The sequence below is a fragment of the Cyphomyrmex costatus genome, unplaced genomic scaffold (genome assembly GCF_001594065.2).
Source record: "Cyphomyrmex costatus isolate MS0001 unplaced genomic scaffold, Ccosl1.0 scaffold55, whole genome shotgun sequence".
Taxonomy (NCBI): domain Eukaryota; kingdom Metazoa; phylum Arthropoda; class Insecta; order Hymenoptera; family Formicidae; genus Cyphomyrmex; species Cyphomyrmex costatus.
Window position 1 is genome coordinate 1,320,304 of NW_017279708.1, and position 23,834 is coordinate 1,344,137.

Below are 23,834 nucleotides of genomic sequence, written 5' to 3' on the forward strand. Positions count from 1 at the left end.
ACCTCGAATTGTGATATGTTGTGCTGAATGATCGCGTGTGAATCAAACAGCGTCCGTCAACAGCCATCGACTGCCAAATCCTCGAGATTTCTCTTATAAATTCCTCGCAGCGTGCGATAGGCTTCGGAGTTTACGCGGACGAGAGAGCAGCTCATCGTTGCGTATAATCGACGCGTTTTTCATAAATATTTGATTAAATTCTTTTAATGAGAAAAAAATTTCTACACTTTATCACTCACATCGTTGTCGATTATGACGACGACACCTCGATTTTATGCTGAAGAATCTGACGATATAAGAATTGACAGTTTCATCCTTTCACATGATTTTATCTGAATTTCCCTGAGATTAGATCTAAAGATTCCCTACACTTTTACCCCTTTTCTATCCTTGCGTTTGCAAATAATAATTTATTTTTCGCATAAATGCAAGAGCTGCAATATGACACGTAAGCACCGAAGGAGTTTGCTAACGGTTTACTTTTCTGAAAGTGGACGAGCTCAAGGACGCCGCGAAGTTAATGTAGTATTTTAAGTGATTGAGATAAAGAGCGACAAAGAGCTACTTTGTATCGAAAGATACGTTCTTTTAATCGTAGCGAAAGCGCAAACTACAGCAAGTACCGAATATGGCTACTACTTCGTTTCGTAAGACGTGTCTTGAAAATATTTGTATGTAAATGAATGACAAAACAATAAAAAGAATATACGCTGTACAAAACCTTCTCTCTCTTTTTTTTATGTAATATGTAATTAAATTTTTATCGTGCAACAAGTTATCGAGAGAGAGAGAGAGAGAGAGAGAGAACAGAAGGAATAAAATATTACAACTCACGGAAATGTAAATATAATTTTCCTCTTTTTATTTTCTAGAATCGGAAGATTTCGAGTTTACGTGTTTTTATACGCACGTGTATCGTGTGAATGAAATATTTCTTGGAGCTATTTTTAGATGGGCGTCATCGCGTTCATATGCTGTCTACAGCTGAAGCGAAGAGAATCGCCACGTTGTTTTTCATATTATCCGAAGAAAGTTGGATGCTGAGGATTCTTATAATGTGTGTGTGTGTGTGTGTGTGTGTGCGTGCGTGCGTGCGCCGATTAAAAATTACAAGCATATAATAAGTACGATTCATAACATAATGTAATAATATAACGGGATTGTATAAACAAGTAGATAAAACGAAACTTTCGAAGCACAAGATTCAATCTTAAAAAAATTTCTTTGTGTGTCTAAAAAAGATTCTACAAAAATTTGCAAGATGATACACTTCGGCTCAATGCGATCGAATAGTGTTTGATGACCTAATTGGTGTTTTTATTTTAACGATCAACTACAATTCTTTGAATTCGGTTCCATGTTTTACTATCTGAGAGGTTAAATCTAAATTATATTAGTTATATATAATATAATCAATATTTTACGTACGATTATATTTTATGTAATATAATCGTGGCATCGAAACTATTTACGACGATGATGAATCTTCCATTGCATCATCGATGCTGACTCACAATCTTTAATAGGTACACTTTTTATTAACAATTATTTACATTGGTATAATTTATCATAAATTTATGACATTACAAATTTAATATTCAGAATCTGAAAATCGTGCGTGATTTAGGATCACAGTTCAAACTATCTCAAGATCCTTATTGTATATAAATAAAGATAAAATTAACCTTTAATAAGCAGAAAGAATATAATATATCAAAAATTTTAATTTTCAAGAAGGTAATTTTTCCAAACTCTTTTTTGCCGAATTATTGGCCTCTGAATTGAAAAATTCTTGTCAATTTCCATACAAAGTCTTATTATATACTTTTAAAATCAGAAATTAATTTCATTCGTCATTTTTCTAAAGATTATTGCGACAAATGATAATATTTATATCTTTATAAAGACATCACCATAAGTTTCTCACATTACGTTTACTTATGTCATGACATTATGATATCCTTTTATACACAGTAGAACTACTTGTTTCATCTCTACACAATCTCTACATCTTATTAGAAAAAAATCTTTTTTCATCTTCTTTTCGTCTCTGACGATAAATTTGATGCGATGTGACGTATCTATTTTGCACGAAATATAAGCGTAATACAACGTAGCTAAGACCCTTAGAAGAATGGGGGATCTTATGCTACTTATTGTTAAGGTGATGATTCGTCGCGAGGTCAACTGGGTGCGCAGCGGATCGATGAGGGTGTCCGTGGTATACCACACGCATATATATGGCTGTGCGGCGTATAGGGTGAATCCGAAACTTTAACACTTTTCTTCAGACAGTTTAGACTAAAAGCTGCAGAAAAATGAACGCTGAAAGAATAAAGAAAAACCATTTGGATTTCAAAGATATATGTACATACTGTAGCGATTGATCGGTTCTGATTCCGAGATATTTGATTTGTATCATGTATCGTGATGTAATATTTTAAGTGTTTCTGATAATGCTGTTAATAATATTTTGTGCAGGGAGCATTATTGATTATTTTTTTACAGTATATTTTATTTGTGGATTTATTACATACAATGATATACAATTATTATTATATACAATTGTTTCTCTTGTAGATGTGATGGGTAATTTTCAACTAAATTCTCTGTACATCTATATACAGACTCTATTCGATAAGAATGCTCGTTGTTTTGCGAATATCTTATTTTTGAATACACATGAGATCAACTCACAATTAGAATATAAAAACTTTCAGTTTATATTGAGAAAGCTGAAATTTTGATAAATAAATGAATCGAACAATTCTCCGATAGTGTAGTATAATTAAAAAATGTATTCATATAGATTTACGAACAAATCATCGACTTATTTCTAATACAAAATTAGTTCAGTTAACGTATCGAAGTCTATAAATGATCTCTAATAACAAATGTCCAAAAGAATATTCGTTGAAGAAAGTAGATTCAAAATGAATGAAAGAATAATTGAACGATTTTATGACACTATATATATAATTTCTATATATATAATTTCAAGATGCTTATACGTTCTCTCTTCAGAATTTCTTTTCTTGATGGGATATATTATTTTCAATATTGTGATGATGTATATAAGAAAAAAAGCGCGATGACCCTGGCGCGCGAGTGATATTCCAGGGGTGCTCGTCGGATTCTGGCGCGGGGATCGCCCTTCCGAGTCGACCGAGTGAGTGGTTCGTCGAGCTGACTGGATCGCCGATTAATCGAAAGTCAGACTACCGCGGACTGCCGCTGCGGACGCGCGACGCGACGCATGCGACGCTGCGACGCCGGCGTTGAGCGTAGCGCGAAGCGTCCATTTTCCGCGAGGAGGTATAGGCGTCATCACTCTCGTTAATGTTATCATTATTGTTTTCGAGTGGAATTAAGTGCAAAATGTGTGAATGTGAGGCATGCTGCGTTTGAGCGTATCTGTGCGGTCGATCCGATATATAATTGATTGTTAATTAATTATACAGATATATTGATCTATACGTTGGATTCAATGCGTGATATATTCTTCAAATTATCCGAATGGATTTAATCAAGATACAGTGAGAGATGGCCGCACACCAAACGAAATTGCGTTTTATAATAAACATTAAGTTCTCTTTCATTTTTCAAATCGCTTCGCGGATTTAATTTATCTAGACTGCAGTTTTGTGTTGCCGCGCGCGACAAATATGCATTCGAAGAAACATCAAAATGCGTTCAAGTGCATTTCGATATTTTCAATTTTGAGCGTCCAGTAAAATATTGTTTTCCCGCTGGCAAGAGTTTTCGTTATATTCTTGCGTTTGGATGATTTGGACAGCTATACGTTCCTCTCAAGTTTTATCGACATCGTAAGAAATTTTTCACGATCAAATTACCTTCTAAGACAACCGATAATAATTATAGGTAATACAAGACCAAATATAAGGAATCGAAGGACTCTTGTTCGTGAAAGTTGTCTTGCCCAGATTAATCAATATCATATTTGGAGTTGTTTATGATGGTAGAAATGTACATATATGTATTCCAATCCAACGTTGCTGACGATTATCAATGAAATTGCAGTTTAATAAGCGTGGAAATTCTTTTTGTGCATAAATCTTTAGACTCGTTCTTGAGATTGATCAATTGTCAATTGCGTTATCACGGAAATTAAATCTCCTTTTGAGAACTTCAACTTATCAAAATAGTGAAGATGCGCGATCTTTATTTCCGTGTAACAATGATAAATAAAAAAGTATAATACTTGCAATTTTAGAAAGCTGATAATTTCATTAATTAAAATTTAAAGCAGATCCCTGATTGATTCATTTTTCCTACAACTTTTTCTGCAGCACTTTTTGAGTAAACAATGTGTGACGGAATTATTTTTGTATTTATTTATTATAAAATTTTCTCAACAAGTTTCTAATTTATCTATTAATTTTATATTTTTCTCAAAAAATTATTACGTTTGTTTATGTATTGTTTAATTTAAGCATAAATAATGCCGAGTCAATACGTCGCTTTTCGTAGTAGCATTTACATGACAGTTTTCATACGTGATTAAAGCCCGTGTCACACCACAGATTATTGTAGACGCGGTTCGGATTGAGATCGCGGATCGGAATTCAGCCAAGATAAAGCTACTTTGTCTTGATTAGCTGAATTCCGATGCACGGTCCACAATCCGATCCGCGTTCACAATCCGTGGTGTGACACGGGCTTAAGGATGAGATATCGTCATGAATATATACGACAAATTTATCAGTAAGATTCTTTACGGTGTCGTAAAACGAAATGTAATAAAATTGATAAAATAAATTGATAAAATGAATTCAAAATGATAGAAAAGAGATGAATCAATATCTGACTACGCGATAACAACGATAGAAGTCGAACACGCGCGGAATACTTTCCACAGACTGTAAACGAAAGTGTAAAGCGAAAGTGTAACGGCATTTAGAGTAAGACATTTGCTAGATTTCACGGCTGTTTATCGAACAATAAACGTATCTCGTTTACAATTTTACATTATTCGACATAAGAAGGAACATTCTTCTTCGACAGCGCTAAAATTAGAACATCACGTAAAATATAATACAAAATTTTAGAAGCGAGAGATATATAGAGATCGAAAGAATATCAATTGCGCTTTACAATATCCTCTTGGAATTAAATAGCTTTTATTTAACAATTATTTTTGAATGATTTTTTATATGTCTTAATTTGAAATAATGAATAGTTTTTCTCTTGTTTTATATTTTATTATCTATAGTTTTAGTTTCGTTTTAATTTTTTTATGTAAATAATGCATTTATACGAACTACATGTAAAGACGATTTTTCGACGATTTTGCTCGAATGAGAGAATTTTCATTTTCTAATTCTTTTCATCATTTTTTATCTTTTATTCGTTCACTTTTGGCGGCTCTGATTGAATTCTCATTGCCCTCATGGCTGACCCGTCCTATTGATTCTTAATGATTGATCGACTTGAGATTTAATTTAAATCTCTTGCCAGCAATGTGTGATCAACAAGAATTTCTTCTTCTTTTTCTTCTTCTCAATAATAACATTTTTTTATTCATGCAATGTGCACATCTCTCAATCTATCTCTTAAGTGAGGGAAAATTATAACAATCAAGTGATAAGACAATGCGAAGGCTGCCAACGAACGAATTGTTACGTCTACTCATCGTTACCTGTTATCGCTAGCTGGCTAAAAATATTTATCAAAAGTAACGCGGTGTAACATAGGATGACGTATATATACATATACATATAATTGTAATGACACTTTTTACTCTTGAATTCTTCACTAAAGCGTTTCGTTACTTAGGTATATTTTGAAAAACATATATTATTTGTTTCAGAATTTATTTAAAAAACATTAAAATATATTCGTAGAACTCGACATTAATATTTAATATTGTAGAAAAAAAACAAATTTAATTAAAATATATGTAATAAAAAATATTAATATATTAGGAATAATGTTCCGTATTTGAGAGACGATATTACCCCTTACTGCTGAGATTTAATCTTCGAATGTCCCTTCTTACAGCTTAATCTTTTTTCGATGAAAAATAAGAGAAAAGAAAGCTGCACATGATACTCTTATCACAACGTATTATTTTAATGAATTTTAGTGAAACAAGGATCTAGTTTGATTAAATCTTTTCAAGAATACCGCGCATACGTAAACAGATAGGAAAAGATTATTATCTGTCGATGATTCTCTAATAAAGAGATCGTTATCAAGCTGAGTACTGACAAACGCGTGTGACTTCCAAATCCGATCGAAAATTTTCAACTTTGATTTCTTAATAAAACAGTTGCAAACAACCCCTATAATATAAGTCATAGTGAATGATTGGATCAATTAAACGTTGGAAAGAGGTGATGAAGAAAACGCGTGACCTCGAATTGGATAGAAGATCACAGATTTTCGAAGCGGAAGTGGACGTAGACTAGGTAGACACGCGAGTAGACGACGACGACGACGACGACGACGACGACGACAAAGTGGAGGAACATCGCATGCTATCGCAGTGCCGTGTAGCGTGGGCAAAGGAGCCCAGGGTACACGTATGGCATATTAATAGCCAAGTATAGAGCGGTGGTGGGGCCGCGATTGCTCCCGGGTGAAAATAGAAAAGAATGTTTTTGGAATCCAATTGGACTTGGTTGGTAGAACGATGGGGCAATATGGCCGACTTGGCCGAGCGGGTGGACGATCTGATATGCAGTTTCGACTCGACTGGTGAAACGACCATGGATACGCTATCGATGCTGATATTCGGCTGGATGTTGTTCGGTTTGGTGGTGTTGTGCGTTGGCAAATACGTGTACAATCGTTTCGTGCTGAACGAGCTCACCGCTGCCGCCGCCGCTGCTACCACCGTCGCCTCATCATCATCATCGTCGTCGTCGTCGTCGTCGCCGCTGCCGCCGCCGCAGCTTGGCAAGGATGGCCATGAGAGTGTCGTGACGACGAGTGCCGCTGGTACCATCGTTGGAAGACTGTTTAACAAGTCCAAACTGGTATCATCGTCATCGTCGTCATCGCTCATTAGTAGGGCTGGTACCGGTGGTGCAGGTGGCGGCGCGGGTACCATTAGTGCCGGTGGTGGTGGTGGTACCGTTAGTGCGGCGGCTGCTGCTGCTGCTGTTGCTGCTGCTGCTGCTGCTGGCGGCGGTGGTGGTACTAGTGCGGTAGCAGGTGCAAGATCTCCGTCGCCGGGAGGCTACGTGCCACCCACCCCGCCGATCAGGAAACGTTTGACCCGGAAAACTTCCGGTGCTCTCATCAGCCCGTCCCGAAGTTCTAGAGCACTGCATCTTCCAACCGCGACTGGCGCGGATGCCGAAGCTGTACGTTGGGTCAACGAACTGATCGTGTGGCTTCATCACGATTTCGTCATCCTCAATGAACTCCTAGCCACTTGGGTGGTTTCCCTTAATGACTTTACCATCGGCTCCACAGACGAGGTGAGAAGGCAAGAGTGAACGTCGATTATCTGCATTGTTTCAAATTTTTTTGTTTGTCATTATAAATACATTTAGCACAAACTTTTCTAGAATTTCATTTCGATATTAGTACGTCTCTAATACTCTAGCTCTATGCGATTATTTTATAGAACATGTTAAAATTCATGAAATTTTACGCGAGATTCGTCACGTTCGGTAAGGTGAACTCTTCCCGAGACATATAATAGGTAACAAGAGAATTAGGAGACGTGTTGCGTGCGTATGCAATGATTTCGAGACTTGGGTCAAACGCTCGAGCCAGCTCGAGCGGAGCACGATATCTGTATACATGTATATTTCTTCTTATTGTTAGATATTGTACGTTATTAAGTTATAACAAAATGGAGAATTTCTTTCAAAGTTTCTCTCTCCAATTAGGAAGCACATCTTCAGATATCTTCAGCAACATTATAATCTCACTATCTTTTGATAGTGAATTACTCACGATTATTTTGTCTAACGTGTTTTATATCGAACGATCGAACTACGCGTTTAAAATTATTTCCTTTTATAATTCATTCCATAAGTGATTGTAAGCATTATTGAATCACGAAAATCCAATGCATTCTCAATTATTTCATTTATACTTCGTCACATTTGTGCTTCGTGAAAAATTATTAATTAAACATATGTTATATGTATATACATATATATTATATATACTTTCTATTATTTTTATCTTATATAGGTATAAGAACGCTTTTTCAATAGTATACTTTTACTATTAATTAACGAATTAAATGCGTAAACAAAAGTTTAAAGCAATTGAAAGCTATCGTTTAGTTTAGTAAGTAATAAAACCTATAGCTCTGTTATACATTGACAATTATCTCGGCAGCTATAAATTACAAAAAAATATCGTAATTAATATCTTGCGATATATACAGAATTGAATTAATCTCTCGTGATTCTTTTCTGTTTTTCTGTGTATAGACAGCTAGAATATTGAATCATTCTTGGTTATTTACATAGGTCAAGAGATATATTACATCAAAGGTCACTATATTTCTGTATAATGTATAGTATATATTGTATAAAAAGACGTTACGGTTTGTGTGTGGCGCTGTCCTTGTAACCGATGGCATCATTTTGCTGAAATAACTTAAAATTTCTTTAAATGTCGAACCACAAATTTTAGCTCGGTTGAATTAAGTTTATCGTACGTCTACGTATAACAATAATTTGCAGCGTAGCTTAAAATCGTTTACGTTACGACGTGATGCGTTATAATATACGTCAATAAGTTAAAAAAATTATAATTAAAAATTTCTTTTAATTATAATTTCGATCGAAAAATTATAAAAGAAAGAAAATAATTGTAACGGTTAGTTTTTTTATTAATATTTTAGCAAAAACAATATGGCTATTCTGTGAAAATTGAATTACTTAATCCTTTTAAAGGAGATGAGAGATCGAAATTTTAAACACAGCGTATCAAATCGTGACTTCTCAAAGTAGTCTTGTAATACTATAATATGACATGTAAAAATTATCTGTTTTAATTTTACTGTTTGGAACATATAATACAACTTAATTATAATAACAGTTGAATTTAATATATATCTATGAATTGCGATTATACATATATCTAAACATGTCTAAATAATTTTCGTTTAATCTAATTGACAGTATATTATTGCTGTGTATATACAGTATACTACGAATTATTTTTAATTCTTATTCTGAATATGCAAACAAGTATGATTGCGTGCCTGATAAAAAAAAGATGGCAATAAGATAATAATGATATGTGTATGAAAAAAGCGTGACGTAGACGTTTCTAGACGTATAATATTTCGTCGGCAAGTATGTATAGTCGTAATTAGACATTTATATGTTTTAGCACGGAGTTGGTGTTGAATTCGTTCGTGTACTTCCAGAGACCTATCCGCCAACCTTGTCGAATATCTTTTGCGAATGTGATTCCAAGGATGACGTGGTACGATAGATATTCCATTTCCGCTCTGATTAGCCTTTTGAACTCGAAATTTTATCAAGATATCACACTGTAACTTCTTTTTTTCGATTTTATCAATCCTTCAATTTTACCCTTAGAAACTTTCAAGCAACGTCTTTAATGCCAAATTAAATATCATAATTGTATAAAAACTATATAATATAAAAAATTTTAGTTCAATCATATAACTATTTCAATTTTCTGAAGCGTTTTAGAACAATAATTAGATAGCCAATAATTTTATAATTTATTTTAAATGCAATTAGTAATTAATCACATTTTTAAAAAAGTATTCATTTTTAGACTATCACATGCGACTGTGAGGCCACTCCAGCTTTGCAGCTAAAAGCATTTCGGCAACGAGGGGATAAGGTAGAAGTTAATCACTATCGTGTCAATGTCAATCGTTTCCGAGCTCGTCTCAACATCGTCTGCATCACCGAAAAACTGCTGATCGATCTGAAATGCGATGGCTGGCCTGAGGTGCGTGCAACATTGTTATCAACGGATTTCCTGTGATGCAACACATGGAAACTTCCGTTCCGTTGTGCAATCACAGCTATTTATGATCACTCGTTCTTGATCTCGACAATACATCGTGTTTGTACAGTCTTGGCTGTCTTGAACAATATACATACATAAAACAAACGACAGAGATCTTTATGCGAATTTTTAACGTTCCCTTTAATGAAAAATAATATAAACCACGAGGCCGTGTTGCGCGCGGTAAAGATCAGCTCAATTGGAGAAATCAAAGTACCCTTAATGAATCGCAATAATAATAATATTATATTATTTCCCATATTATACAGGTAAAGATCTCTCTAGCAGCGGTGGGCACAATAAAGAAAGACTTGGACGAAAGCCAGTTACAAGAAGTAGTAACGGAAATTGTGGTGGGTGCCCTGCGTGGCACCAATGTTCATCTCAATCTTTCTCAATATCCCACGTGTCCTCGATTATGGAGAGAGCCGCCTTCTCAGCCAGGCTTTTCATATCCTACACATTACGACAGTGTAGTAAGTTATTGACATCAAGCGATTGATGACGTTGTCAATTAGATTAAAAAAGTACCTGATATCGCAAATATTATATAGATCAGTGCAAAAGTTTTGTGCCCAATTTATTATTTAAAATTAATAATAAATCGGGCACGAATTTTTGCACTAATAACAATTTTTTTAAACCGCGCGCCGAAATTTTCGGTTTTGAAACGTATATAGTAATATCACATTGATAAGCAATTTAATAATTTGATGCTCAATCTGACATCTTATTAGAAAGATGGAAGAAAAACTTTGTGCTTACATATTTATTTGTAAATTAAATTTCTTATCGCATTCTTCAACAAAATTTACTTATTATATTACGCTTAGACTCTCAAAAAAATATACAATTCATATATATAATTCATTTTTTTCGAAAAGCATATAGAGAACTATTGTTGAAAGTAACACTTAATTCATTTGTAAATTACCACATGCTGTTATATTATCATATGCTCATCGCGATATGATTTCACTTACAGAACACTTTGAATTCAATGATACATCATCAACCGTTATCGCATCAACGTCTTCAAGGACATCCCGCATCCTCGCCTGTCCCAATGCAATACGTACCTGGCGAGAGGCGTTTGCTCGTGAAGGTTGTAAGGGCTGTCGACCTCGGCGGTCAACAAGGAGCCGTGGAGCCTTACTGCGTCGTGGAGTTGGATGAACCGCCGCAAAAGAATCAGACTTCTATAAAGAAAGACACAAAAAGTCCGCTGTGGGATGAGGCATTTTTATTGTAATTATATCCATATAAAATTCATGTGGCTACCTCACCTCTCTTTTTTTCCTTTCTTTTATATCGTATTATTATTACTAGATATCATTGTTATATCTAATGCTTTGTTTTTACGAAAAAAATGTTCGTATTGTAGCGGCTAAGCTTCGATGTACATTTACAGTGATATAAGCCATAACACGAGCGAAGTGTTATTAGAGGTGTTCGATCATGTTAACAAAAGTCAAAGATTCTTGGGGCTAGGAATAGTAGGTGTCGAAGAACTCGTCATGAATCCGAGTCAACGGCAAATTATACCTCTTCAGGCACGGCCATACGAGCAAGACGACATTACTGGCACCCTCACGGTGGAGGTAACCATTGTTTTTGATTAATTTTTATTCTACTTGATATCAAACAGAGTATATGGTATATATTTTATGGTATAGTTTATGGTGTATCGCTAATTTGTTGCTTATATATTACTGTTATATAATATATTTAGTTTCTATTCATCGAGGGTGCAGAGGTACCACAAATTGGGACCAAGCCTTATAAAGTGAAGGAGACGATAAAGCCAATTTCGCCGAGCCGGTCCTACAGTCAAAATGTCATCAGCAGCAATAGTCTGAACTACAACAATGGTAACAGTACACTTATCTTGTACGACTCTGCCGCACAGTCGGAAGGGGGTAATTACCGAATTACTTATCAGGCGTTGATGTGTGTGTATATATTAATTTGATTGATTTTTCTTTCTTTTTAGTATATTAGTATATTAGTGACCTCTATTGTCCTCGTAAAAAAAGGCAACCTAATGTCTCTCGTGATTAGAATCGGTTTGTGAACTTCCCTACAGTATGTAATTCGTTTGTTTAAATTATATCATCATTCATCGCACGTCGAAACCATTCCTCCAATTCGTTCCTCTGATTTAAATATAATTGGCATAATTAGATTCTCATTCCTTGTACCACGTATGATCCGAATGCATTAAAAAAATTATTTATTTGTATAGATTAATTAAATATATAGATATACAGAGAGTCTAAAATTTCATATAAATACTCACATTGTTTTGGTCTATGTTATTTTTCAAGTTTTAAGTCGCTTACATCCTTACAGCAATAATATTTAATTTTTATTACGAAAGATTGATAAAAACTTGAAAAAAAGTTGAAAAATTAATGAACAAATTTATAAGTATAACGCAGAGAGAGAGAGAGAGGGATTTGGAGCATTCTATACAAGTTAGATTGAGATGAAAATGCTGGTATTTAAAAATCAACGCTTTTATAGAAATAGAAAGAGAGAGAGAGAGTCGTAGATATTATCAAATTTATTTTTTAAATGAAAATTATAGAAAAATATTTTTGCAGATTACTTGACAAATGGTAACGTTGTGGATTCACCATACAAAAGCGGACAAACGAACGGTAATAAGGGAACCTTGATTGTACATAGTCAGCAAAGGGTAAGTTCATGAAGCAACTAAATGTAGATATTTTTTATTGCACGAAACATTAACATTCGCGTGAAATAAAATTATAAAAACTAAAAAGTAAGGTTGAATTTCTACGAAAATGGAAGGTTAAAGTTTCTAATTATACTCCGTAAGGATTTCGTAGAACAATTTGTGTGTGAATAATAAAAATTGTTTTGATTTTTCGAGAATTATTTGTTTTAATAATTTGTTTTATTGTTTATTCTTGATATAAATATGTTCTTTGTTCTGATTATTGTGATTTTCTACTAAAGCATGATTTTTATTTGACTTCTCTTGCAGCAAACAGAACGGCAGATTGTTAAGGTAAGAATTAAGTACGTAATATTGATTAGTTGTTTGCATTTCGTGTGACAAAAATAATTATTTTTTGTCTATAACGTGAAAACATAAATAAACCTCAAGAATAGTTCTATCAATGTGATGTGTAACTTAAGAGAGACATCGTTGTATGATGAAACAAAGTTTGATAAGCCAATTCAAAGTGTCATTATTTGGAGTTGCATTTTAATTTATTTTAACATTAAAGTATCTTTCTTTTGTTTCATGAAAGTATTAACCATGGTTGAGTGCTGTGTATTTACTAATGTGTAATAGGTTGCTCTGACGGAGAATGGAAACTGGCAAGAAGTGTCTCCGGAGGTAAACAAATATGTAATATCATTTTTGTCTTTATAAATGAAATTTTACGATGGCGACAAACAATCGATTTTGCACCTACTTGTATAACTTTTTAATAACAATGTTTGTGCAGCATGGAACAAAAGATGTCAACGCTATCTCGGGACCAGAAAGCACGCCTAATTCCTCCAATTCGGAAGGTGAGAATTTTCAAGGTTTTTGAAACGATTAAAATTCCAATTCCCGAAAATTAATGGTATAAAATTATAATTTTATGTTAAGTATGTATCACATTTGATGTTAAGTATTACTGAAATATGAAAATATTTTAAACATTATTTTATTATTACGTCTCAGTATCTGTATATAAAATAATATAAAATATGAGTACAATTCTCTAACTGGTTTAAAAGTTATTTAATTTTTCTCTTATTGCATTTATCATGTTCTTGTATCATCTTATTCTTATAATAATTGTAAAATATAGTCAATAACATTTATTTTGTATAGAAAGAGGAAGAACACGAAGAAAACGACGTGATTTCTTTGGAACCATAAAGAAGCGACTGAGTCGATCCAAGACGAGAAGTAGATCAGTGGGTCCTGAAGGAGAGATCAATCACGAAGACGCTCATTCGAGATCCATATCCGCCGACAGAGCCCGCGATCCTGGATCTGGTAAGATTTAATTCGATATGTACAGTTCACACTTATTTTAGCATTCTTTTTTTATAAATTAAATTAATTGCGTCATGTTTGTAATAACATATAGTTTTTGTTGCAAGACATTTGTTTAATGATTGTGTGTTAATTGATATCTATTATATGTATATGTGTTTAAGAAGATCTGTTCAGTTGCGATTGATATAAATATCCGTACTGTTACAAAGGAGATTTATCGAGGAGATTTACTAGTTTTATTGTTTTATTTATAGTCATTTTTTTGATTAATTTTATTGTATTTTATTACTCATTTGTACACGCTCTGTCTTGCTCACGTGTATGTAACTCTTGCGGTATTTAACTTTGGTAAGTATTGCTAGCAAGAAAGAATTATATCCGAAAAAAATTATATCATAAAAATGAAAAGTTCAAGCCATGTTCACAAAAGAATACTCAAAAATTTAAACTTTTTTATTTAATAATAATATACTACCATGAAAAATAACTAATATATTATTAATAAAACTGTCAGTAGAAAGTGAACATACATAAAGTGTATGCAACTTTCGGCCGATTTTCGAATTGCCTCCGCCTTCCGCTGTCCCCCTCATCTCACCGCCCCGCGCGCAGATCAAATATATGTCGCTCGTGTGGCATTTGGATTTTTTATTAATATATAATTTATTTATTCTTGCCCTTCAAAAGTTACTTTTCTATTTTTTTATCTGTATTAGCAAACGTTAGTGTATATCTGATACGAATTAATTATTTTTTTTGTAGCACATCTGTCGATACCAGAACAATCGAGACGATCGAGTTTGAGCGAAGCCTCTGGTATAAGCGGTACCTCTACGAGAACATACGTTAATGAAGCTTCTACGCTCGTTCTCGAAACTTTGGAAAACGGTATAAAGAAGTAAGTTTAACTCTCTCTCTCTCTCTCTCTCTCTCTGACTACATATTTTTAGGAGAAGACATGTTTATATATTTTCTATAATTCCAGACATTATCTCGTACCACTTTCTCTCGCACAAAAAAGTAAATGGAGGAAAAAGGGGACAAAGCTGCACATATTTAACGATCACACATTTATTGCCAAGCACATGACGGGGTAAGTTGTATTATCTTGTTGATAACATTGTCAATCCCTGGTATAGTACAATTGTTGGCATAATATCGACCAAATATTAATCCAATATTGGTCTAATAATATATCTCCAGCGTACAAAAGATATACATATATATATATATACGTATATTGTTTAACTAATATATTATAACAAATAAATTGTTAGGATATAATATGATAGTCAGCAACGTGTGTACTGATTATCACTGAATTGATCAACAATAAATAAAATATTTTGAAAAGCTGATTTAAATCATTCATTGTTTAATCGAGAATATCATATTGACATACGCGAAATATAATTGAAATTTTATAATTATAATAATATAAACGTTCTCACTTTATTTTTAGAGGAACAGTTTGCGAAGTATGTAAAAGAACTCTTGCACGAAGGCTTGGTAAACAGGGCTACGAATGTAGAGACTGTCAGATGAAGTGTCACAAACACTGTCATGTGAAAGTCGATACAACATGTCCCACATCCACTATCCAGAGCATCGAATTGTGAGTATCTTAAATCTTATATAACATCATTATCATTTTAAATATATTAAACTGAATATTCCTAAATTCTAATAAAAATAAATAGAGTCTAGTTATATTTATAATTAAATTTTCAAAAAATTTTGAAACATTATTACAATTATTTATTTTAATAAATTTACGAAACATGTCCTAATACAACTTTTTTCGCGTAAGGTCCTTACTACCAGTACTGAGCGAATAGGATAGGTAAGACTTGCAAAATTTAGAAATGAGTGTGAATTTGCTAATGGTATCGCGCATGAGAAAGTACCTGTCCCCAATAGATTAATCGATACGTCTGTGATACGTTTGATAATTTGTGCTTGCGAAAATGCATTAATTCTGCTTGCTCCTATACATATTCTTTAGCCGAGTTTTTCGTCCTGATTATACGTATATCATTAAGATTGGTCGAAAAGTATAATCTTTTGAAAACGTTATTGTCAATTAAGCACTATCGATTGTTTAATATACATATGTAATATATATATATATATATATATATATGTGTATAATTATTTTATCTCTATTTTCCTTATCTAATCAAAAATTTAGAGAGCAATTTTATCCACTAATTATTATGATTTTTAGGACATACATCAAGGTTCCACCACTCGAACGAAAGCCTTCGATGCTCCTATGTTCATGATAACGAAATCGCGTTATATGCACGATACGTTAAATTTTGGACATGCGAATTATTTTTTAACTTAAAACGACACAACGATGATCATAATCCGTTTCTAAAAGTTGTACGTTCATCACATTTTAGTTCTTCCATATTCGAGGCGAAAAGATAATACTGTAGTTTACAAAAAAAATGTGTCTTTAAATTATTTTGATCAGATAAAGATGTTTCTTATAAATAATTTTGAAGTATTGAAAACAATGCCACACATAAGTCAAATTTCACTAGTACGCCAGGCTTCCAAAATAATCAAAATTTAATATGTCAAAAATGACTTTTTTCTGATATTTAATAATTTTTAATAAAAAAAGGATTAACATTGAAGTTCTGAGCAGAAATTGTATTATTCATCCCTTATAAAATGTATTTCTTTAATCTTCAATATTTTGTTTCTTAGTCGTGTTATGTAAATCTACCAATGACTTGTCGCCATTTTCGAAAATGGGGCAGATGGGAGATTCATTATAAATGTTAATTATGTCGAAAAGCCGATGTGCTGGAAAAATTCGGTGTGCGGCACTGCGTGCGCTTTCAGCGTTTTCATTTAAAAAAATCCAAGTATGTAAGACACCTTCAAAGTAATTTTTTGCTGTAAACTAGTAATAATTCAATAAGCTACGTATTCTTCAATATTTGTCAAGTATAGAAGTTAATACGTTTGTATTCATGTAAATGGAATTAGATTTTTTATTAGAATGCAAAAATTTGTTACATTTAATTTTAGGTGCAAATTATGTTCCATAAATTATAAATTATTGTCTTATAAAAATCAATAAGTGAATTACAAATGTTAAAATAAGAATTTATTTTGTAAATTTAAAATCCTTTTATTATGTTGTAGAGTATCAAGGATCAAATTTTGCAAAATAAGTTATGTATCATTTCTCTACTGCTCTTTAATCAATCGATCTTTTATACTGATCGTTACGTCTTCTACATGATAATAATAAGAAAGCCGATCTTGAAATTAGAATTTGAAAAATACGCTTTCGTATAATACGCGCGCATACGTAAAACTTTCGAAACGTCTTCGTTCGTCTCCCTAATAGTTTTCTAACTTCCAATAATGATAGTAATGTAAAAGCTCGCGCTTCATCATTATGCATCGATTAGCATCTAATTTTGTCCAAAAAATCGTTGCAGAGTAAAATTCTATCATATTACTTTTTTTTTATTAAAGTAGCCAAAATGCGATAGAATTCGATACTATAATTTAAGATACACACACACACACACACACACACACACACACACTGTTAAAGAGCATGTGCAATTACATACGAACAACAAGTGTAAAAATCATACAATTTATAATAGAAATATAATATGTATACATTTGTGTATATATGGAAGTATAATCTGCAAACAATTTAACGTATGATTTACAGAAACTCTATATACTGTTTACAAGAAAAACGTCATGTAGTGTACATATGGTGTGTATTATTCGCCGACTGCATGAAAGAACTAATAAAATAATGATATTTATGGTAAATATACTATAATCACGATAACATCTTTATGATAGTAATAACCATGAAACTAAATAGTTACAAAATGATAACGAAAAATAATGATAAAAATACACCTAGGTTATTACATCTACAAGCTCTGCCAAATTCGTTTAATTTTCTCTCATATTTTGCACAAACATTTATCAACTGTGTACCTGTATATTTTTGCCTTATGATGTAAAAACGCATGTTGATGGAATTACACGGCAAAAAACGACGAGGATATCTTATGTTGGTTACCATATTTATGAAAGCAAGTCATTTTAATGGAAATTCTATCGAATGTACGTCAATGTAGATAAATATTATATTACTTGAATATTATATTACAGATTCAAATACGTAATTGAATACATGTGTTAAGTAAGCGTTTATGATGCAGTTTAACTGGTAATATTAGAAACTTTTTAACAACAAGGAAAATATCCAATATCAGTTTATTCTATTTCTTATATTTAAATATGTTGTGTGTAAATATGTATGAAGCTACACTTGATTGTTAATACATTATTTGGAAATAATGCTGGAAATAACATCGAAATTCTTTTCACTTAGCGTATTTTAATTTTCAAATTAATACAAAATTGCGGAAGATTAAATATGGATAATTAAACGCGAAAGAATTATTACAAACATACATAGATTTTTAGAATTTCAGCAATTCCTCAATTACATTTTATACAAAATGAGAGAAAAAGTCTTTTTCACGTATTGAATAATAGCAAGATACATAAAAAAATTATTAATTAAATTATTATGATGAATTATGTACATACTCTCTTTTAGATTTCTACATCTCGCTATAATGAACATCATCGGAGTACAAAATGCGATCAAAATGCAAACACAAAATTAACGTCAGGCACTTTAACGTTGATGTATTTCGATATACCTACTCTGCGATGTATACACGCGCGCCACACACACACACACACACACACACACACAATGATCTTAGAAAGTTAAATTTTTGCAAAAAGTTTAATAATGAATGCAAGTAAATGAATTTTGTCTTCTTATTGTAGTTTTGTACTTATATTTAAAAAAATACTAGATACGCAGCATCATAATTTCGTTAATAATCTTATAGAATTACAATTGATTAAGCTACAATGTTAGTAAACTATATTGAGAGAGAGAGAGAGAGAGAGAGAGAGAGAGAGAGAGAGAGAGAGAGAGAGAGAGAGAGACGCGAGCTTTATAGTCAGCGAACTGCGAACGAATGGTGCTAAGCAAAAAGCGACAATTATACAAATAGGCGTGTCAATCGTTAATCCACTAATATACATACATACATATGCATACATCGAGAAAACGTAGTATATATCGAGTCGATTTCGAGTTTTCCTGTACACATACAGGCTGTGAAATATACTCTTACAATTTTAGCAGAGCTATGTCATTTATGATGGCAATGCATGTTTACGCGTGTGTTGTATCCATTGAGCGCGAATCTAACTTATCAAGTTTAAAAAGGGAGAAGTATATCTCTATATACACCTATATTCACATTCAGGTTATTCTTACTTATTGTCGGAGAATTAATATTAAAAATATATATCTAAACAATATAAAATATTATTCAATATAAGATTCTTTATTTTATTAATTCAATATGTCACAATACAAAAGAAAAAGAAACAGGAATAAAATCGATGAGAGGAATATGTGTGTATTTTTCTATATACATATATCTTGAATGTTCTTCATCATATATGTGTAAGCGCAAAACATTTCAATTACTTTACTATATCAGAAACACAGTAAAATTAAAAAGAAATATTATACGTATATTATATATACATACATTTTTTAGGTATTCTCACGAAAAGTTTCTTTCTCATAGAATCCATCGAGATTTTTGTTTTTCTTTTTCTACCTGTGGATTTGTTAGCGATAGATTTATAGAGAACCAGCTATTAGATATTTACAATTGCAAGTTACAATCAACTAATTATATATTATACATTTACTAGAGCGGCTTAAATATTATTGATAAAAATAACACCAATTGCCAATTTTTATACAAATAACCATATATATTATTGTTTAGAAACATTGCACAGTTACATGTGCGTAATTGAAAGTACAATAATGATATGACTTTGCAAAGCAATTTATCGTTAAGATAATTACATACGATACAGATAAACTTCTTCCTCATTCGCGCTTTGCAATCTCTTTTTGTACGCACATCTCTCTTTTCCACTTGTTTACAGAAGACCATGAGTCGCGCGTACGCGATTCATCATAATTATCAAAATAGCTATGGAACACTGACGCTAAGATGAGATATATAAGCGACAACAATTGTGCCTCTAATGATGTGGTATAATATTGTTATATACACTCTTTTCACAAGCAAAAAAAAAATCTATTTATGGACGATATTTCCAATTGTTCCGCAAAAGCTTTTGATTCTCAAACCAACATTGATCGTATCTTTTCTGTCTGTATATGTATGAAACCGGATTTAACCAAGGAAGCGAGCACGAACAAATACAAATAAACGACTTTAGTAGGAGTGAAGGGCCAATGTCATGCGTCGCGTCGTTCACTCTCTCGTCGAAATAATAAGTTGCTCATTTGTATCTATTTACGCTCGTTTACTTGATTCCGCTCCAGTTTAATATGAATGAATGATATAAAGAGATTATGACGATGTTGATTATTAAATTATTATGCATTGCCGATTTATAATAGTAATAATACGATTATAATTACATATAATATATATATATATATATATATAATGTTACTATTAATAAATTATAATGGCGATAAGATGACAATTATATAATTTAATGTTACAGAAAATAATATATATAATATATATATTGTGATTCTATACATACGCGTTACATCTCTCTATTCAATCCTTTTCCCGCGTTCATCCATTCAACTCCTTTGATTGTCGATCAGTTGAAGAAGGATTAAAATAACCATTTATCTCGATTACACTACGGCTAGAATAAATTAATTCTTATTGACTATAGCAATGGATAATAATGGCTTCAAAGCAAAAATTTTAGACGCAGTTGATACGATCTGCAACATTCTAAAAAAAACTACGGGTAAAAAATTTTAAACCTTTCTCTATTAATTGTCATAAAGTAAAGATTTAATTAAATTATTCTGTGCGTATAGTTTGTATTTTAAAAACAAAACACTTTAGAATTTTGGTGTAACTTTTATAGCTGTAGTTAAGGGGAGTTATCGACGAAACTCGATTATTTCGTATTTCTCATGCCACATTTCGTTTTCCTTAATACAGAATAAAAATTCCTTCTCCAAAATAAAAGGAAAAATACAAATAAATACGGAAAAGTACAAACCGGTACGAGAATCCCCCAAAAATTGCAAATTACAGTTACCATATAGATTTTTTATCTTCACATATATAGGTATAAATGCGCAAGCATATACCTAAACAAAAAATACTTTCCCGTATTTGACTAATTTTATAAGAGTATCATGAGACCTTCAAATTATGATTTTAAAGCTTACAAGAGAAATGGCATGAGAAATACGATTTGAGTGTACATATAATCTCACGTTCAAGTGATGTGTAAGATATAGCAGAACAAGAAATGCACGTAACGTTTTACTTAATGGCTTATTCAATGTACGTAATGTTTTACTTAATGTATGTAAATATTTTCTTAATGTATGTAATATTTTACAATCTGTCTAGTAAGAGCGTGGCAGGCCTATTTCAGAGAAAAATGGCTTCTTATTCTTAAATTTATATTGATTGTATTCAGTAGGATTATATGGCCATAATGCAATTATATTAATAAGTAGTCCAGTCACCAGCTGCGTCTATAATAGACTGGCATTTATACTAAGTTAGCCTCCCACTATTTGAATTCACTTATTTTGAGAATTGTGCTGAATTGTGCTAGGTTTGTGCTACATTGTGCTCGAATATTAATATCAAAATACGAAAAATACGTTAAAAAATTTAAAAAAAAAACATATTTTAGGCCAGCCCTCCACTTTGCGATTTTCTCAATTTTTAAGGTTGTGCTAGGTTGTGCTAATTTGTGCTAACATTCTGCTAAAGTGGTATTCAAAAATAATGATAACAACATTAACAACAAAAGATGTGATAGAAAAACGATTTTTCACAAAACGGAATAAAAATAACGCTAACATTCGTATCCGTCATTCAAATACCACAAAATTGCATATCATGAATTGTGCTAGCCTAGCACAAATCAGCACAACCGTTAGATTCGCTGAGTTGTGCTAGGCTCATATTTAAGAATTTATTCCCCCCCCGCCCCCCCCCCCCCCCGCACCCCCTTGGGATTGGGGGGTTGCAACCCCCCGCAAAAGATAGATTTTGTGAAAACTCGTTTGACGTGTCTCGGCGATTTTCGAAATTTTTATTTTTTCAAAAGATATTAGACCGGTCCGCGACTTAATGAACACCCTGTATATTGGAATTACAAATCAAAAATTCTATTGAATCTAATTAAATGCAGATAATTGAATAATTACAGTGCCCCCATTGAAATTCTTGTTAAATAACAATATGGGCATGTTGCACATGATACTTCGTCGAAAAATTAATATACGGCACAAATACTTATGCGATAGTGCAGATTTTGATGTTATTATACACATATAATTGTACATGAATATATACAATTATATTACAATTTGATTCGAATATCCTGAATTTTAGCTTCAAAATACGATAGAATGTAAGAAAAAGAGAAAGATGATTTTACGCTTTTGCGAAAGGAGTGGAAAAGAGCGAAAGAGAAGGGGTGTCATGAGGTTATCCCGTGTCATTTGTTTGTTGACCCGATTGCAGGTCAAAGTTCCAGTTTCCCGCCGGGCGTGCGTCGTTGAGAGAAGACAGGTTCGTCGCTATGACGACGTGACGCAACGATATCACGTCATCATCGGGATGGAGCGTAGAAAGAAGGTCGATGAACTCCCAGCTTCAACCTGTACAGCGTTCCTTCCAACCACGGCCGCTTAAACGCGACTGGTTGGTTGGCTGGGCACAGACAGGGTGAATGGGATGCGGCGAATCCACTTCTCTGCTTCTCTCTCCTCTTGTTCTCGATACCATTGATTCGATTTACTTGCAGGGCACTCGATGTCCTTATCGCGACGATGTATGCATGCACATTAGAGAAATATAATATAAATTTACTAATAAAATTTTGTATTAAATGTAATAATAATCGTTTGTTAGAGCAAAAATAACGACAAAGGATATGTACTAACGTATACGAAAAGAACGTATATACATATTGGAATAAAACTATAAAATTTTATAAAATAATTCAATTTTAAACAAATATATATACTTTTTCAGCGATACCTAATTTGTTTGAGATAATTATAAGTTTGAAACAATTTGATAAAGTGATAACGATTTTAAAAATAACTTACGTTATAGGACACAATGTATAATTGTACTATACTTTTAAAATGTCCAGCTGATTCTTCTTATTACTCTTTTTAATTTGAATCTTATATTTTCAAATCTATAGTATTACGTACACATAAATACAATATCAAAATAATGAGAAGAAAACGGAAAAGAAAGAGAGACATCACACACACTTAATATACAATATAATCTGTGATTATATAAATATATATATAATAATAATTAACACGTTAAATAGGGCGAATAAGAGTCAAATTACAATTTAAAATCTAAATCTGATAATTTATTCTAATATTATATATTGCGAAGAATATCACGTAATGTTTGGCGTTTCGTCCCGGCTTCCACTACTGGACTCATCAGTAAGGCATTGTAGTGGAAGCCTACCTTATACGCCTTGGTAAGTTATTAAATCGAATTATAAAATTGTGATATTACTACGGTAGTTAATTAGATTTTCGTTTTAAGTTCGACGGATGTTCGGCGCGCAATGGGGGGAAACTACTTACGTATAGTATATAATATTCACACTTTAACATATCTTATATATGATCGCACTA

At 32.5% G+C, this 23,834-nt stretch overlaps 1 protein-coding gene across 3 annotated transcripts; it reads left to right on the forward strand.

Moving 5' to 3' along the window:
* Positions 1-6,617: 6,617 nt before the first annotated feature.
* On the forward strand, positions 6,618-22,732 carry LOC108779140 (uncharacterized). 3 transcript variants are annotated; one of them, XM_018546511.1, is made up of 17 exons: positions 6,618-7,448; positions 9,331-9,426; positions 9,748-9,927; positions 10,257-10,463; positions 10,973-11,235; positions 11,399-11,588; positions 11,720-11,906; positions 12,594-12,688; positions 13,001-13,024; positions 13,316-13,360; positions 13,473-13,539; positions 13,850-14,017; positions 14,783-14,918; positions 15,006-15,113; positions 15,483-15,635; positions 15,831-15,863; positions 22,684-22,732. In XM_018546511.1, the coding sequence occupies exons 1-16, from the start codon at positions 6,618-6,620 to the stop codon at positions 15,856-15,858; spliced, it is 2,778 nt and encodes a 925-aa protein (XP_018402013.1). In that variant the 3' UTR covers positions 15,859-15,863; positions 22,684-22,732. The 3 variants fall into 3 exon arrangements, with proteins under 3 accessions (XP_018402013.1, XP_018402012.1, XP_018402011.1); XM_018546510.1 differs by lacking the exon at positions 22,684-22,732 and adding an exon at positions 16,248-16,441; XM_018546509.1 differs by lacking the exons at positions 15,831-15,863; positions 22,684-22,732 and adding an exon at positions 16,248-16,441.
* Positions 22,733-23,834: the final 1,102 nt, after the last annotated feature.

Excerpts from the sequence above, each read along its gene's own strand:
- LOC108779140 (XM_018546509.1), top strand. The coding sequence starts at position 6,618 with ATGTTTTTGGAATCCAATTGGACTTGGTTGGTAGAACGATGGGGCAAT. Across the intron at positions 9,427-9,747 it reads GTGATTCCAAGGATGACGTG|ACTATCACATGCGACTGTGA; the intron begins GTACGATAGATA and ends ATTCATTTTTAG. Across the intron at positions 13,540-13,849 it reads TAATTCCTCCAATTCGGAAG|AAAGAGGAAGAACACGAAGA; the intron begins GTGAGAATTTTC and ends TATTTTGTATAG.